Raw genomic sequence first — 18,687 nt, forward strand, 5'->3', positions numbered from 1 at the left:
AGATGAGGAATCTGTTCAAAGCTGATTAACAGGGAAGCAGGCAGGCAGTATTGATGAAATATTAGTACATTAGAAGCAGATGCTATATGTAAAGGGGAAGCAGCACTCTGCTGCACATTAGTACAACGCAGGAAACAAGAAGAGGGTGGATAAGACATGATGTGGAGGTGCCAGTGTTGGACTGGGCTGGACAAGGTCAAAAATCACATGACACCAGGTTATAGTGCAACACGTCCATCAGGTGCTCACAGTGCTCCGAAAGCTAATGTTTTCAAATAAACCTGTTGGACTATAACCTGTTGTTGTGTCATTTCTGACAGGGTGGATAAGGGTAGCGGTTGTCGGTGCTAGAAATGCAGGTCACTTTAAGCTTCAAACAGATCAGCTCTTGAGTGCATTGACAGTTAGTGATACACATTGGACTTCGGTATTTTAAAAGCTGAGTCCTTGTGGTGCAGTGGAGTATCCCTATCTCTGATTCTGAAGGTCCAGGTTCAAGACTCATCTGCTCCAGAGACGCATCATAAAATATCTGAACAGATTAAAAATATTTATGTTTAAGGTTCTTGTGGCACAACGGCATTATTCATACCTGTAAGAAAAAAGACCTGAGTTCAATTCCAAACTGCTGCAGACGTGTGTAATAACATGTCTGAACTGGTTGATTAACAATACCTAAGAGTTGAGTAGTTCCCCAGTGGGACACTGGCTTCTGGGCAGAGAGAGGTTTCAGAAAAGAAAGGTGAAAAATGAAGTTTGTGCTGTACAATTAATTTACAATAAAACTTTGTCAACCTTGGAAAGTCTTACGCTGCCGAATTCACCATTTGGATATCAGTGTATAAAATATTGTTGCAGAGGTTTAAACCTGATCTCTTCAGATGTGAATATAAAGAAAGCAGACAGTCATTCCTATATCTAGCAAGAGGCAAACCTCCCAATGAGTATTTAAAGTGAAATAGCTGAGTCATACCACACTATCGTGAATGATGTCTATTCATTGGTGTTTTTGAAGTCGGAACAAAATGAGTAGTAGAAGAATAATGTGAAGATGTTGGTTGGGTTACCTCTCTGAAGTCAGCATAAGGGACTGTCAGAGAATACAGGAGGATATAGATAGACTGGAGAGTTGGGCGGAAAAGTGACAGATGGTTTTCATTCTAGACAAATATGAGGTGATGCATTTAGGCAAGACTAATTCTAGAGAGAATTATACAATGAACGGAAGAGCCTTGGGAAAAGTTGACGGGCAGAGAGATCTGTGAGTGCAGGTCCATTGTATCCTGAAGTTTGCTGCCTTCATTGGACGGGGTATTGAGTATAAGAGCTGACAAGTCGTGTTAAAATTGTACAAGTCATTGGTTCGGCTGCATTTAGAATACTGTGTACAGTTCTGGTCGCCACAATTACCAAAAGGATGTGGACGCTTTGGAGAGGGTGCAGAGAAGGCTTACGAGGATGTTGCCTGGCATGGAAGGTGCTAGCTATGAAGAGAGGTTGAGTAGGTTAGGTTTATTTTCATTAGAAAAAAGGAGATTGAGGTTTTCAAAATCATGAAGGGTACAGACAGGGTGGATAGAGACAAGCTTATTCACAGGGTGAAGGATTCAATAACGAGAGGTCACACTTTCAAGGTGAGAGGTGGGAAGTTTACAGGCGGCAAGTACTTCACACACAGGTTGATGGGCGCTTGGAACGTGTTGCCAGCAGAGGTAGCAGAGGCAGGCACGCTAGATTCATTTAAGATTTGTCTGGACAGAAGCATGAGTAGGTGGGGAGCAGAGGGATACAAATGCTTAGAAATTGGGCGACAGGTTTAGACAGTTGATTTGGATCGGCTCAGGCTTGGAGGGCCGAAGGCCCTGCTTCTGGGCTGTAAATTTTCTTTGTTCTTTGTTCTAATCAACAAGCAGCAAGGTATGGTTTTGGCTCTGTCCTTTCCAGGCAGGAATAAAATAAGAAATAAAGGACAGAATGTTGCAGGCACTAGTGTGAATCATGGCAAGATGTATGGCAGAAACAAATCCATTGAAGCCCAACTCTTTGAAAGCAACAAGCACCATCTTTTAGGCTTTTTACAACTGGCATGGCAAGGTTGTCACAAAGGAGAGGCTACATGCCAATTGACAGTGGTTACTGCTAGTTATATGATCAATCTGTCTCATTATTATTCTGATTTTTTTTTGTTACCAAACTTGCCAAACAACCTCGATGTCAGGAAAACTTGACACAGAAAACAGAGTAAGCATCTGCCAGATTCAGGTCATCAGGTGCTCAGAATGTTGGTCACCAAACATCAACATCTCAGGATGCGTTTCATGTTAAACAGCCACACACACCCCACATTGTAGTTGCATCTGACATATGGCATCCTCTCATGGCACATCCCCAATTCACTTACACTACCTTTCTGCATTTTAATGCTGCATCAGCAAATATCATTGTAAGGCTGCAGTAAGGACAAGCATGCAGCTCATGGTCTGGGCCAGGCTGAATTTCCAGGCACTCTCATAGCGTTCACTCACTCAGAGCCGATCTACAACATCCGTGCCTTGCCATTTTGTAATTGCCCCCTCAGCCAGAGACACCAGTCTCATAGTACCAGTGTCTTGTCTTGCTGTTTAGCACAGACACAAAGCCAGGAAGCTTGTCACGTTTGTCAGCAGCCCTGTCAAGTCAAGGGGGAATTGCCTTCACTCAGGGGTTCCCAGCATAGGAAATCAAGAGCAACCTCTGATAGCAGTCCAAGCCTGGTCAGAGTCAAGAACCTAAGGGGTGCTCTGGGTGGTCAGAGTCAGGATTCTCTCCACTTAACTAAGAATGTTCATTTGCTGGGTAAGAAAGTGTCTAAAGCTTTAACTTGTGAAAATCTGCAGTTTTAAAATTCTATAGCCATGACGTTTGATCAGGTTTATTATCTATCGGTATATAGAGAGGGTAGCTGAATTAGGAACTGGCTGAAACAAGATTCTTATTCCAGACTCAGATAAGCCCTTTATTTTGGATTGAATGTACTGTATGTCCCTAAATAAAGGGAGTTTAGAAAATTAAAACTAGCACATCTCAGTAGTCACTTCTTTTAAAACCCAGGAATGGTGCCCATTAGGCCGTGAAAAAAGAAAACTGGAGACTTAAGCACCAATTAAAGACTTTACAGTAGACAACTTAGTATGACTTACATTAGACAGCTGATGTTGAGAGTTCCAAGAATTTCAGCAAAAGAAGAAGAAAAATATTTGGTTGCTTTTTGCCAATGTAAAGCAGCAGATTGGCGAGTAGGATTGGAGTATATCTAGTCTTTACTTGGTGCCTAGGTCTCCAGTTTTCTTTTTTCACGGCCTAATGGACATCATTCCTGGGTTTTAAAAGAAGTGGCTACTGAGATGTGTTAGTTTTAATTTTCCAAACTCCCTTTTATTTCGGGACATCCTCATTAGATATGAGTAGTGAATGTATTTTCTTTATTAAAAAAGGGAAGGAGACTGAAAGCAGCAATCTACAGGCCAGTTAGCTTAACATTTGCAGTAAGGAAAATGTTAGAAGATATTATTTAATAATTTATAGTAATGCATTAGGAATAAGTTCAAGATAATTATGTAGAGTCAACATGATTTGTTGAAGAGAAATCATATCTGACCAATCTATTTAAGTTCTTTGAAGAGGTAACATGCTATGAATGAAAGAGACTTGAATGTACTGTACTTAGGGTTACAGATGGCATTTGATATCTTTATTATGGAAAGTAAAATCTCATGGTATAGTAGCATGGATAGAAAATTGGCTCGCCAACAAGAGGCAGAGAATTGGTGTAAAAGGGTTTTATTTCCAGATTGGTGGGATGTAATGAGTGGTGTGCAACAGGGACTGGTACAGGAGCCTCAAATGTTTATACTTTTATAAATGACAGGTGAAACGATGGAAGGTATGGTTAGCAAATTTTGTGACAACACAAAGATAGGTAGAAAAGTAAGTTGTGAAGAGGACAGAGCAAAGTTACAAAAAAGATACTGATAGTTTGTGAGCAGGCAAAGTGGAGTATAATACAGGAAAATATGAAATCGTCCATTTTAGCAGGAAGAATAGAAAGCATATTATCTAAATGGTGAGAGTTTACAGAATTGAGAATCAGAGGAATATGTTTGTCTTGCATGAGTTGCAAAAAAGTTAGTTCTATAGACAAGTACAGAGATTAATTAGGAAAGTTAATAGAATGTTATCATTTACCATGAAGGGAACTGAACACAATAGTAGGGAGATTGTGCTTGAGTTATACAGGACATTATGAACACCACATCTGGAGTACTGGGCACAGTATTATTTAAGGAAGGATGGAAATGTGGTGATGGCAGTTCAGAGAAGATTTACTAGAAAAATACCTAGAATGGCTGGAAAGGTTGGACAGATTAAGCTTGCATCCATTGGAATTTCAAAAATAAGGGGTAACTTGATTGAAACATAAAAACACCTGAGTAGGCTTGACTGGTTAGATGTGGAGAGAACATTTTCTTTTATGGGAGAATCTAGAACTAGGGATTACTGCTAAAGCGAGGAGGCAAATTTTATTCTGAGGTTCCTGCGTCTTTGGAACTTTCTTCCTGAAAAGGAACAGAAACAGGCTGTTTTAAACATTTGTTTGGCAGAGATGCATAGATTCTTGTTGAACAAAGGATTGAAAGGTTGTAAAGAGGAGGCATAAATATGGTTTTATTGAATGGGGGAGCAGGCGGAAGGGGCTGACTGGCCTATTCCTACTTCTGATTCGTATGTTTATATACAAGAGAAGATTAGTTGAGGAGAAGGCAAGGACATGAACAGTCTTCACGTTTATGCTTCGTTATAACACTGTTTATTACATATCAGGTTAAAGTAGTAGAATACATGGTACTCAGACATAGAAGAGGCTCAAATTTTATTGTCATGTTATTGAAAGACGATTTTGTAAACTCTACTGCCTAATGGAAGCCAATCTATTTCACGCAGTCCTCTGCAAGTATTTCTAACACTCACAATATGTAACACCATATAATGTCTCCTTTACTCATTTCTGCATGATTTGACTCATCGTAACTGCCAGTGTTCCAGTGAACACATACTGAAAATCTCTGGAACCCAGGAGGTCAAAGTGTTAAACGTGCCTTGGCCTCATGTCATGGTAAAACTGATGAGATGGTAAGGATGCAAAAGTGAAGGTCAGAAAGGTTAAAGTATTAAGAAGATTGAAGTGTTTACATAGATTTCGAAGGAAGGTTCCAGAAAAGTGTGTTTCTGTAAATGACTGCCTTGATGAGCCTGCCTGATGTTGTCTCATTGCAATTGCCTGACGTCACTCTTTTGCTTTGTCATTGTTTGCCTGATCTGTAGACTCCCCCTCCTCCTCCCTCAAGTAAGCTATTGCCAGCAAAGAGATTCCTAGGCTCCAAAATTTTGATTTCTGTTTGCAATGATGTACAGAATTCAATGAACCATATTGGTGCAATACACCTTCAACTGAACACACAGAAGAGCTGTACTAGTCCTACCCAGGCAACTGATTCACATTTTCAAACATTCTAGGGCCTGGTCAGGTTGTTTCATGGCAGTTCTTGGATGTCTCTTCTGCTATATTCTACATAGGAACAAGGAATATGTCTTCAGTGTATAACCATTGTATCTATCCTCAAATTTGGGCAGACAGTGTAAAAGGCCCTGGCATCTGGTACCAAATGGCATGAGACCAGCTTGGTGCAGTGATGGACAGCAGGCTGGGAAATCCAATGATTCTCTCCAGAGGATACCCTGGAATGATCGTGGAACAAACTGCGACATTCACACTTATTGGTAACCACTTCCACTGAGATCCACTCCCATCACAGCTCAATTACCACCTCCCTGGGGGGCGCAGTCTGCAGATCTCTTAAGTTCTGAACCTTTACTGGCAGGCTGCTGTGTTCTCTGTGAGTGCACATCACCCACTCTCTCAAGTCCATTTTTACTGAACTTCTCAAATTCAAAGAATATGAAACCTACTGTAACTTGCTCTTAAGGCCTCTCATTTCCTTTACATTGCTCGTATTACACATATTTCAAACAGACTCATCAATCTTAACATTTCCAATGCATTTTTCCCTTAAGTATGCCCCTGTACCAGCTTGTCACTCCCATGCTCCACTGCAACGTTGGTGCTCACAAAGGTGTTTGACTCTAGCCAACATAACCTGCTACTGAGCCTGTGTCTTCTTGCAACTGGTGAGACTCTGAAGCTCCATTATTTTTGTAACAGCCATTGGAAAATTGAAAATCCTCTAAAAATGGAAGCTATTAATGATCTTCCTAGCAAGTTTAACTGCCCTTCCACCATCAGCGTGTAGTCCCTACCCAGCAATGGTGCCGGTAAAAGTTAACTATGAATAGTGGTGGCAACACACTAGATTTTAATTTGCCCACATCCCAATCCATCTCCCTCAGTGTGTGAATATTCTGTCTATAAATATTGTGAACTTGCCTTATGTAGGGTACATGATTTGTTGAGCATTTCCATGTGATAACTTAATATATAATCATAGAACTGTATGCCATAGGAATGGACACTTCGGTCCACCATACTGAGACAAACATGAAGCCAAATTAAATTAATCCTTTCTGCCTGTCCTTGACCTATATCTCACCATTCTTTGCATATTCATGTGCTTATCTAAAAATCTCTTAAACATCCCTATTGTAGCTGCCTCCACCACCATTCCTGGCAGCATATTCCACACTTCTACCACTGTGTAAAAAACTTGCCCCTCACATCTCCTTGAACTCTCCCCCGCTCATCCTAAATGCATGCCCCCTAGTTTTAGACATTTTAACTCTGGGAAAGATTCTGACAGTCAACCTTCTGTATGCATCTCATAATTTTATAGACTTCTATCAAGTCTCCCCTCAGCCTCCACCGCTCCAGAGAAAGAAACATCAATTCTCCTGCTCCTTGGATGCTGCCTGACCTGCTGCACTTTTCCAGCAACACATTTTCAGCTCTTGTACTTAATTTTCCAACCAATAAAGGCAAACATGCCATACGTCTTTTTTACCACCCTACCTACTTGCATGGCCGCTTTCAGGGAGGTATGGACTGGAACCCCAAGATTTCTCTGTACATCCATGCTGTTCAGGGTCCTGCCATTAACTGTACACTTTTCCTTAACATTTAATCTTCCAAAGTGTTTCTTCTATAAAAAGCAGGATTGTGAAGTTGAATCATCACGTCAGACAATTTGGCTCTAAGGAATATATGCTCAATGTAGGAAACAACACTAATTCCAGTCAGGTGCTTAGCTGGGCGGTACAATGGCTCAGTGGTTAGCACTGCTGCCTCACAGCACCAGGGTCCCAGGTTCAATTCCAGCCTCGGGCGACTGTCTGTTCTCTTCCCACAATCCAAAGATGTGCAGGTGAGGTAAATTGGCCATGTTAAATTGCCCATAATGTTGGGTGCATTAGTCAGAGGGAAATAGGTCTGAGTAGGTTACTCTTCGGAGGGTAGGTATGCACTTGTTGGGTCGAAGGGCCTGTTTCCACACTGTAGGGAATCTAATTTAAAAACTCCATGTCGAATTCTGGTAAACATTTGAAGCAGAAAACTTAAAGAAAGATTGAATTTCAATTGTAATATCAATGAGTAGAATCACTGTTGATATGCACAGGGATAAGCAACATATAAACCTCATATCAATGTCACTGACAATGCCAACTTGGAGACCGCATATCCAAAAAATCCGGAGTGGAGATCTCAAAGTCGGCATTATTGATGGGCCTTTTATCACAACTGGACAGACATTCAGAGTACCCCAAAAGTATGTTGAGTACCTGGCAACCTTTTGGAGTCATTCATCCTTGGAGGTCCAATCAGTCATGTAGTTTCCACAAAAAAAATGCAAGAATAACACTGAATATTTTTTCTCTTTTGACTCTAAAATGTATTTCGCAATGCACACCAACATTTGTTTTAGATACATTGATGCCTGTGTCCTAAAATTGAAGAAATAAAATTTGATCCCAATACAATTAGAATGTAAAGTCATTCAATATGTGTTTTTTTTAAATGAAGGAGAGATTAACTGAAAATCAAACAAATAATACTAATTTAAGAAGTTAAAATAAAATGGTCTTTCTAGGAGAAATAAAATCCAGTTTTATCAGCTGCTTGTTTTGAGGGCAAGTACCTTCATTGGCTTCGGTATAATTTGCAGAGCATGCTCATGTTCAAGTGTTGTCAGGAAACTCTTTTGAGCATTGTATTCAATGACTTCCAGTACATGATGATTTCTAATTATGAGATTAATTAGAACAAAAAAGCCAATGACCATTTAACCACAGTCCTCCATTTGGGTAAAACACTTTGGTGCTTTTTTCCAAGGCCTATCTATGTTTCCAAGTGTACAACAGATGAGTTCTGCACATTGGCACAACGGTAATTAAGGGACCACTTTAAAAGATAATTATTGATTACTATCAAGAATGAAATAATTAAACTTAAATTTTGTTTTAAGTGAACAACATACTAAAATATAGAAAACTACCTTGGGGTACTGAGAGCAGATAAAACTGGATTTTATTTCTCTTAGAAAGGTCATTTTATTTTAACTTCTTGGGTTGGCATTATTTGTTTGATTTTCAGTTATCTCTCCTTCATTTAAAAAGAAACACATATTGAATTCTAATTATGTTGGGATCAAATTTTATTTCTTCAATTTTAGGACACAGGCATCAATATCAAGGCTAAGAATTATTGCCATTTATAATTGTCCTGAAAAAGAGTGGTTTGCTAGGCCACTTTAGAAATGTTTATGACAAACAATCACATTAATGTGGGACTGCCATCACATAGAAGACAGAGCAAGTAAGAACAGTAGGTTTCCACCCCCAAAAGAATGGTAAGGAACCAAATGACTTGTAGGAATCTAATAAATTCACGATTACTTTCAGTCATTTTATCTTCATTTCCAGTTTTTGAAAAGAAACAAACCTAAACTCTGCAAAAGACCATGGTGGTATGTGAATTATCAGTCTAGGCTTCAGAATCATTAGTCTGATAACATAACCACTTCACTACCATACATTTAACTACTATACTACCTAATGTGTCAGGAAATATGTTCAACTGCATCACGCAGTTGCGTACAGACATCTCTCTGGCATCGGCAGATGCAAACAGACAAATAGCTCTTACAAAGCGAGACTAATGTCAGTTTTAGTACCTCTCAAGAATATTGTAAGCACCCTCAGAGTATGTGCGGTTCATCTTTTGGGAACGAAGTAACCTTATTGCATCTTCCCGATAGAGAGGATAAACTATATGGTACGTGCTGCTAAAAATAAAATAAAAGAGAAACATAACTATAATTAATATTAGATAAAAACAACTTCTAATAAATAAAGCTGGTAAGCAGAAACTATTTACATTATGTACTAAAACCACCTTACTACAAAACATAGTTATGAATACAAACTTGATTTCAGGCTGCATATTAGAAAAAATAACGCTCTTGAAGTGCTGCGTTGACATCTGGTAATAAGCTATACATTACATTGTTACTTTCCCAATAATGTTAATCATTTCCTGTTTTTCAAATGAATATCAAATGTATGTGGATGACATACATGAAAGGAGTGCAAATTGGAAATATGAGAATAAAGATTCACGTTAATCTTTAATGTTTTCATCAATTTGGGACCACAATGCATCCTGTGCAATTCTTCAATCTACACTATTTTCAAATGAGTTTCAAGTATAGGTGAGGAACTTCATATGAAAAATACAGATTTGGTGTTTTGATAACTGATTAGCGGTGAACTGGAATTTATCATAACATTAACAGTGGTACATTCAGTGAGTAGACAAAATCAACCTGTCATTATTTACATTTGAAGTTGTTCCCTTGAAAAAGCTTCTTTTACTTTCAACAACTTACATTAGGGTGAAATAACAGATATCAGTAAATGATTAAACAAGTAATACTGGATTCCAGAGTGTGACTCACAGACAAAACATGTTTTGGGTGTGATTGTGTGGACCATCAATAACTAAGCAGAATGAATACCTGGAGCATCATCGTAACTCTGGCAACGTTATGCAGGGATTAATGGATATCAGGAAAATAACCCAAACAGCAGATAGACGAAGGTGACTGAATATTACAAGTGACTGAATAAGATCTGAGGCAAGGTTATTAATCTGAAATTATATCTTCAGGTAGAATTTAAATTTGGTTTCCAGAAATGGAATTGGACAAATTGCTGTCAGTTTTAGTGGCTGACACTGGAACCCCAGATACCCTTTTTAACTTCCCTCCCTTGCTTCTCTCTCCACAGCTATAACTGACCGGCGGGTTACTTCCAGCATTCTCTGTTTTTATTTCAAATTTCCAGCAAGAACAGCATCTTCCTTGAATCACAGAAATATAATTCAAAAGGTTTTATTTGTTTATTCCCAATGTGACGATGCTGCTCCTTTAACACGGTTATGCTGTCCTTGTTTTTTTTTCAAAAGGGGTTGTAATAGGCAGAGGTTCTGATTTGTCTGGGTTAGGGCCACTTTGATTATGGCGAACAGATTAGATTAGATTACTTACAGTGTGGAAACAGGCCCTTTGGCCCAACAAGTCCACACCGACCCACCAAAGCGCAACCCACCCAGACCCATTCCCCTACATTTACCCCTTCACCTAACACTATGGGCAACTTAGCATAGCCAATTCACCTAACCTGCACATTTTTGGACTGTGGGAGGAAACCGGAGCACCCAGAGGAAACCCATGCAGACACGGGGAGAATGTGCAAACTCCACACAGACAGTCGCCGGAGGCGGTAATTGAACCCGGGTCTCTGGCGCTGTGAGGCAGCAGTGCTAACCAGATATTGCCTAAGGCAACAATTAGAGAGTTTTCTGCTTCCATTTAGCTTTATAACTGGGGACCAGGAGAGGAACAGCTGCCTGAGTGAAGAGAAGTTCTCTGCTGATTCTCTCTCTGACATCTCTCTTGCAAGAACCTGTGTTTAAGTTTCCCTTTTTGCCAAGGAATGTGTTTATGGGGATGTTGCAGGAAATTGCAACAATATCATTAAGTTGCGATAGAGTCGGTTGTTATTCCAAATTCTGTTCCCTTTTGTTCATGTTCCAGTCAGTGGTCTGTGGATAAATTCTGTTTTGTTTAAAAATGAGTGGTTTGACTTGCTGCATCACTCCTGGACTATCCAGCTTAGATTTGCTTAAAACAATTAAAGTTAGGTTTTGGGCTACCTCCTTGAAATGTTTTGAGGGGGTCTGGCCTGGTCCATAACACCAATTAGGTCATCATTCACCTTGTATCTGTTCAGTGTAATACATATGATTTCCTTCTTTGTGTATTAGCAGCATGCAGTGTGCTCATTTTCTTTCCATAGAATGACATTCATTAAAGGATTAATGATCATTAAGTATACCAAGAAATAATGCAAAATGATAAGTGGAAAACTGCACAGCAACTTAAATGATTAAATTCAGATTATATCAATGTATGTATTTCATTCTTGAGTTTTGCATCTCTCAATTTGAATTTATGTTGCATAAATTCATATTCCTTCCAGTGGTATCACAACTTATTTGATTTCTTCTTGATATATTGAATTTCTGTTTTTTTTAAATTCAGCTATATCACAAAGCTAACCACTATCACATTCAAACACTGACACTTCTATTGTAAACTTAGTAAGGAATAATAAGCAGTTTGTTCCTGAGAAATTTCGACAGAGAGTATACTTTACAAAATAAAAGGAAATATTTCTTCTGAAAGAGTGAATTAATACCCAATTGGAAAGGCATGTGTTAATTAGGGAAACGCAGCATGGCTTTGTCAGAGGGAGATCATGCCTAACAAATTTGCCAGTTTTTATTTGAAAATATGATCAAGTGTGGGTTTGAGGGAAGTCCAGTTGATGTAGCTTTTGGCTTTTATCATTTAGCAAAGATTTTGACAAGGTCCGACATGGGAAACCGAGGTTAAAGCTCATGGAATTAAGGGAGACTTGGTGAGATGGATCAGAAACTGGCTTTGTAATAGGACACAAAGGCTGTGGTTGAAGGCTGCTCGAGTGACTGGAGGCCACAAGGATCAGTGCTAGGACTATATACATAATTGCTATTTTGATTGCTATATCGCTAAATGATACAGATGAAAATGTGGGGGGAATATTTGGCAGATGACACCAAGATTAGTAGAGTGCTTAATAGCGAAGAAGATGGTTGCAGATTACAGGAAGATATGGATGGGTTGGTCAGATGGGCAGACGGTATTTAGCCCTGATAAGTGTGAGCTGCTGCACTTTGGAAGAAGAAACAAGAGTGAGTATTTTATGAATGGCAGGACACTGGATAGTTTAGAGTCATAGAGCATGGAAACAGACCCTTTGATCCAACCAGTCCATACCAATCATGTTCCCATACTAAACTAGTGTCAATTGCCTGCACTTGGCCCATATCCCTCCAAACCTTTCCTTTTCATGAAGTTATCCAAATGTCTCTTAAACATTGTAACCGTACCTGCATCCACCACTTTCTCTGGTAGTTCCTTGCATACACGAAGCATTCCCTGCAATTAATTCTGCCCCTCATGTCCTTTTTAAATCTTTTTCCTCTCAATTTAAAAATGCCCGTTAGTTTTGAACTCCCCCAACCTAGGGAAAATACCTTTGTCAATTGCCTAATCTCTGCTTCATATGATTTTACAAGTCTCAATCAGATCATCCCTCAACGTCCTGTTTTCCAGTGAAAAAAGCCCCAGTCTATCCAGCCTATTTTTATAACTCAAAACCTCAATTTCTTGCAACATCCTGGCAAACTTTTCTGAACCCTCTCCAGTTTAATAATAGCCTTCCTATAATAAGTGTTCAGAATTGCATACAGTACTCCAGAAGAGACCTTACCAATGTCCTGTACAATCTCAACTTGACATCCCAACACATATATGCCCGAAATGTCGATTCTCCTGCTCCTTGGATGCTGCCTGACCGGCTGCGCTTTTCCAGCAACACATTTTTCAGTACATATATTTAAAGGTCTGGGTAATGAAGGCAAGTGTGATAAACATTTTCTTAATTACCCTGTCTACCTGTGACGCAAATTTCAAAAAATTGTGTACCTGAACCGCATAGGACTCTTTGTTCTACAACACTACCCAGGGCCCTATCATTAGTTGTATAAACAGACAGATCTTGGGGTAATTATTCATAGATCCCTGAAGTTGGCAGAGCATATGAATAGGATAGTTAAGGCGGCGTATGGGACAATCATTTTCATCAGTCATGGTACAGGAGTCTAAGAACAAAGAGAGTCATATAGAGCTTTGGTTACTCCACAGCTGGAGTACTGTGCGCAGTTCTGGTCACCTTACTACAGGGAGGATACAATAGCACTGGAGCAGGTACAGAGAAGGTTCACCAGAATATTGCCTGGGATGGAGAAACTGAGCTATAAGGAGAGACAAGATAGGTTTAGATTGTTTACTTTAGAGCAGAGAAGACTGAGCGGTGAACATGACTGAAGTGTAGAAAGGATATGAGGGGTACAGGCAGGCTGACAGAAGGCAGATGTTCCTGTTAGTTGAGAGGTCAATCATGAGAGGGTATTGTTTTATTGTAAGGGGCAGAAGATTCAGAGGAGATTTGGAAAAAACTTTTTCACTCAGCAAGTGGTCAGAATCTGAAATGCTCTGCTTGGGAAGGTAGTAGAAACTGGAAACCATACAAGCTCTAAAAAATATTAAGATGAGCATTTCAGATGTCATAACATGGGACAAGTGCACAAAATTGGGATTAGCGCACTTTTAGTTGAAGTTATTTTGGTGCATACTCAATGGGCCAAAGGGTCTTTTCTGTACTGTATGAAACAATGAATTGGTGAATTTCTCAAATTAGCCTCAAGACTTGGATTCTATTTCCATCTAGCTTGGAGAAGGAAGTAAAGAGCACACACTTTCAAAGAGGGAGAAGCATTCCTGCAGGAGACTTTATTAAAATGACAAATCTGTACCAGTAAAAAATTCTTAATGAGGCCAAACAACCCCAAGGGATAGCAGGAATAAGTTATAGAAGTGAGATAATGATGGCTCCATCAACATTTTCAAATATAAGGAACTCTGCATGGAAACAATAACTGTACTAGTCAACAAAACATTTCAGCAAAATAAAAACCAGCTAAATAAAAACAAAGCATAACAGCCACTGAACACTTTTGCTTCAACAAAGCAAACCAAATGGGATCATGTTGAAGGATCCTTAGAATCTTAACTGCAATGCAGCAGAAAGTACTGGATTATAATGGTGAAATAGTACAGCACAACACTGGAAAAAGAATACAGTAACATTCGGAAACGTTGAATCGTTTCCTACAGCTGCTCTGGAGCTCTGTAAAAATTAGATTTTGGTTGAACCTTAAATTTAGCTGTACACAAAAGACAAGCAACTGTATATATTTTCTTCTTACTTTGATTCCCCAGCAGAGAATTAGAAGATCGTTAAATAAATAAGACACCAGCTGAATCAAGCCAGTATGGCACATAACACCAAATGCAGACAATTAGCCAAGCCAACATTATGAAATAAATTTAAAACAGTAGTTGATCATTAAAACAATTCAAAATAACGATTGATTGTATCTGCACTCTTGACAATTCCGTGTAATTCTGGTCTCCTTCCTATCAGAAAGATGTTGTGAAACTTGAAAGGGTTCACAAAAGATTTACAAGGATGTTGCCAGGGTTGGAGGATTTGAGCTACAGAGAGAGGCTGAACAGGTTGGGGCTGATTTCCCTGGAGCGTCAGAGGCTGAGGGGTGACCTTATAGAGGTTCACAATATTATGAAGGGCATGGATAGGATAAATAGACAAAGTCTTTTCCCTAGGTCGGGGAGTCCAGAACCAGAGGGCATAGGTTGAGGGTGAGAGGGGAAAGATATAAAAGAGACCTAAGGGGCAACTTTTTCACGCAGAGGGTGGTACGTGTATGGAATGAGCTGCCAGAGGATGTGGTGGAAGCTGGTACAATTGCAACATTTAAGAGGCATTTGGATGAGTATATGAATAGGAAGGGTTTGGACCGATATGGGCTGGGTGCTGGCAGGTGGGACTAGATTGGGTTGGGATATTTGGTCGGCATGGACAGGTTGGACCGAAGGGTCTGTTTCCATGCTGTACATCTCTGTGACTCTAAGTGACAAATCTAAACTTGAATCATGTTCAGAAGAGTAAGCTAGACAAAAAGATAGCTTTTAGACGGTTTTATAGTTGATGACAGTTGTTTTATCTCCAACTGCGTTAAATAAAATCTTACCTTAGATTTGAAGGATGTGAGCTCAAGGAATTAAACATAATCAACCTGATATTCCACTGCAGTAATGAGGGAACAGTGCATTGTCAGAAGTGTCATCTTTCAGATAATGCTAATTTGAGGCAGCATAATCTGATTCTGGTGTAAGACAGTCCCCATAAAACATAAGGAGTTCTCCAAATGCCTATGCTAACATTCCTCTATCAACCAGGACCATCAAAAATGGGTCACTCAATCACTAAATGCAGTGACTATCACTATGCACATATTGCTAAGATGTTTACCTGGGAAATCAACCACACATCAAAAACTAATTGCTTCACAGTAGAGACCTTAAACTTTCCTAAAAGGAGACATGCAGTCAAAACTTGTCACCTTGTACTCAACAGGATGAGGAGACAAGAAACAAACTTGAAAAAAGGACACCAATTCATACAGTAAAATAAAAGACTGCTAAGTGGTCAGACCATCACTGGCACAGAGATGCTGCAGGATCTATTATATTTATCCTTGCATGGATTAGGAGTCATTGCCCATCCCTCGTTGCCCTTGAACTGATTGACATTCTAGCCATTTCAGAGAGTAATTAAGAGTCAACCACATTGTTGTGGGTCTGAAGTCAGATGCATAGGCCAGATTTCTTCTCCTTAAGGACATGAGTAAATCAGACATAATTTTTAGAATAACTGACAATGAATTCTAATTTCATAATCTGCCATGAAAAGATTCAGGCCCATGTCCCATGAACATTAGCCAAGGGCACTGGATTACTACTAAAATAAGACTAAGTCATAACTTTTCCTGTCAGTCTTAGTTCTCAGGGCAAGTATGTAGACTGACTGATCAAGATTCATGGGTATGCAGCAAACATTGGCAGTCTCCATGGCCCTTTTACTTCCATGAACAATCTCATTGGCAACTTTGTCCATTTCTTTACTATACCAGCTTCATGCTGAGGTAGGTGTATCAAAATTATTTTGCATGATAATGGGTGCCCTGGTCAAAACATCACTCACCATGTAATCATAATCATAAAATCCCTATGGTGTGGAAACAGGCCCTTTGGTCCTATAACTCCACACCAATCCACTGAAGAGCAACCCACCCAGACCCACTCCCCACCCTATTATCCTATATTTACCCTGACCAATGCACCTAACACATTCCTGAACACTATAGGCAATTTAACATGGCCAACTCACCTAACCTGCAAAACTTTTGGACAGTGGGAGGAAACTGGAGCACCCAGAGGAAACCCACGCAGACATGGGGAGAATGAGCTATCACCACACAGACAGTTGCCAGAGGCTGGAATTGAACCCGGGTCTGTGGCGCTGTGAGGCAGCAGTGCTTAACACTGAGCCACTGTGCCTCCCTAAACTCATATATACTCCATAAACTGATAACTCTGAATTTCATTCACATCATCTTATTTATTTCGTGAGAGAAAAGGCACACTGAAGAATCCTTGTGACACAGCACACAACATCACAGCTGTGAGTGACAAAGGAAAATCTTCTGATCCTTTATCAAAGGAACTAGTAAAAAGAAGTTAATGATTGTTGATTGAAATGTTGCCACCTGATCTATCAATGAATGTTGATTCAGGTTTCTCACTCTGTTGGACTCAGCAAATCCTCTCATTCATTTCACCCATTCATGTCACCAGCACCCATTGTTAAAATGGTATTAAACAAAATCAACAAGAAATGGGGGAGAAAAGCAATGGCACATTAATACAATTGTAATAATTTTTATGTGAGGATGCCTATAAGTTGAATAGTAATGAAACATGGTTATGTAAAGTTCAAGAACTAGACTCTACCAGAACATATCAAATAATCCTGAAGGAATGTGATACTAGCTTGAAACTCTAACTCTGTTTATCTCTTTACTGATGCTGCCAGATCTGCTGAGTTCCTCAGTATTTAAAAGTATTCTGTCTTTGTTTCAGACTTTCAGCATCCACAGTAGTATGCGTTTATTTCACTAAATAGTTTATCTACTTCAGTTCTCTTGTTGCCATTATAGGGACAACAACTTGCTCTAAATAAACATCCCAATGGTCCAAAATTCCTATAATTTTCGTTCTAATTTCATGAACCAAATAATTGAAGTAGGCTATCAGTCTCTAAAAACAGAACATAGATTAATGCTATATGCATCTATGATGCATATAGAAGACCTTTGTCTTCTCAGAAATTTACTGATCTGTGACAAATTTATGGTCATATTCTCTACTAATTATAGATTTTTACTTTTCATGGATTTTTGCTTTGATCTGCCATGTTACTGCAATGTTTTCTGGAAAGAAAAGTAATCTTTTACAATGGTTAATTCGCGTTTGATACCTCAATTACATCAATTTGACACCTCAATTACATCATTTTGATAGAGGTACATCTTACTCATATTTTCAAGCTTCAGAGAAAAGAAAAAAAAACTAGAAGTTCAAATTAAAGCATAATTAGGGATGAGCAACCTGACTGAGTAGTTTGCAATGCTTTAAATAGTATCACAATGGGCCAAAAATACTTGATTTTCCGACAAATACTTTTTAAGTACTGCTCCCAGCTGTAAAAATGATATAATGATATAAATGATACTTTGCAGGCATGGAATTCCATCATGACCTTTCCCACAATTGATGGTGACTAGGCTCAATAATTCAGGTGGTTTTTCACCATTATGACATTCATAATTAATATGTTGCTTATTGTTTTAGGCCAAACTCTTACTGCGGTTGAACAAGGCTAAGAACTGCCATTGAAAATTTATCCAAGCGTTCTGGGTCCCATGTTAAATGCAGCATATTTATAAGTACAAACATTTTGGTGATATTCCAGCAATCTAACTGATTTGGTGAGAAAAGTTTTTAAAAAATGAATTGTTCGAGCCCGATTGTAATAATTCAGAAGTAACCCCTTGCACTAAAATGAGGCCCTACCACTAAGAAAAAACAATGTTTAATCTAAATGTCCAGATGCTCATTCCTGCTCATAATATTTACTCATACATAAAACACATAATAAAAACACACCGGCACACCCATACAGTATACCTGAAATCCTTGTGATGATGATCGATGGCATGACTGTGTCTGGACCGAGGTAGTGTAAGATACTGACTGCAGCGATGTGGGAGGTAATGGAAAAGACAAATGTATGGCATTTGAAGAATGGGAATAGAAGTCAGCAGCATCAGTGGGCAGGAAAGAGAAGAAAATGGAGAGAAATTTGATGAACAGGGTGTCTGAGAAGGTTATAGCTTCTAATTAAAAGCCAAGAGGAGCTTAAATGCTGCAAAATAATCTTTTTAGTGAAGGCAATACATCAGTTTGAAAAAAACAGTTACTTATTTGATTT

The 18,687-nt window shown here is 39.1% G+C and overlaps 1 protein-coding gene across 7 annotated transcripts in view; it reads right to left on the reverse strand.

Annotated features, from left to right (window-relative positions):
- Positions 1–18,687, reverse strand: part of rims2a (regulating synaptic membrane exocytosis 2a) — a 1,169,411-nt gene that overhangs the window by 380,369 nt on the left and 770,355 nt on the right. For 3 of the 7 annotated variants that reach the window (XM_072570611.1, XM_072570619.1, XM_072570618.1), the window contains one exon: positions 18,384–18,449. The exons of 2 other annotated variants lie outside the window; for them this stretch is intronic. In XM_072570611.1, the coding sequence (XP_072426712.1) occupies positions 18,384–18,449 (66 nt within the window). Of the gene's footprint in view, positions 1–9,218; positions 9,330–18,383; positions 18,450–18,687 lie in introns of all 7 variants that reach the window. 2 more of the 7 variants (XM_072570609.1, XM_072570610.1) reach the window with 1 other exon arrangement.

The sequence above is a fragment of the Chiloscyllium punctatum genome, chromosome 5, assembly GCF_047496795.1.
Source record: "Chiloscyllium punctatum isolate Juve2018m chromosome 5, sChiPun1.3, whole genome shotgun sequence".
NCBI classification, from domain to species: Eukaryota; Metazoa; Chordata; class Chondrichthyes; order Orectolobiformes; family Hemiscylliidae; genus Chiloscyllium; species Chiloscyllium punctatum.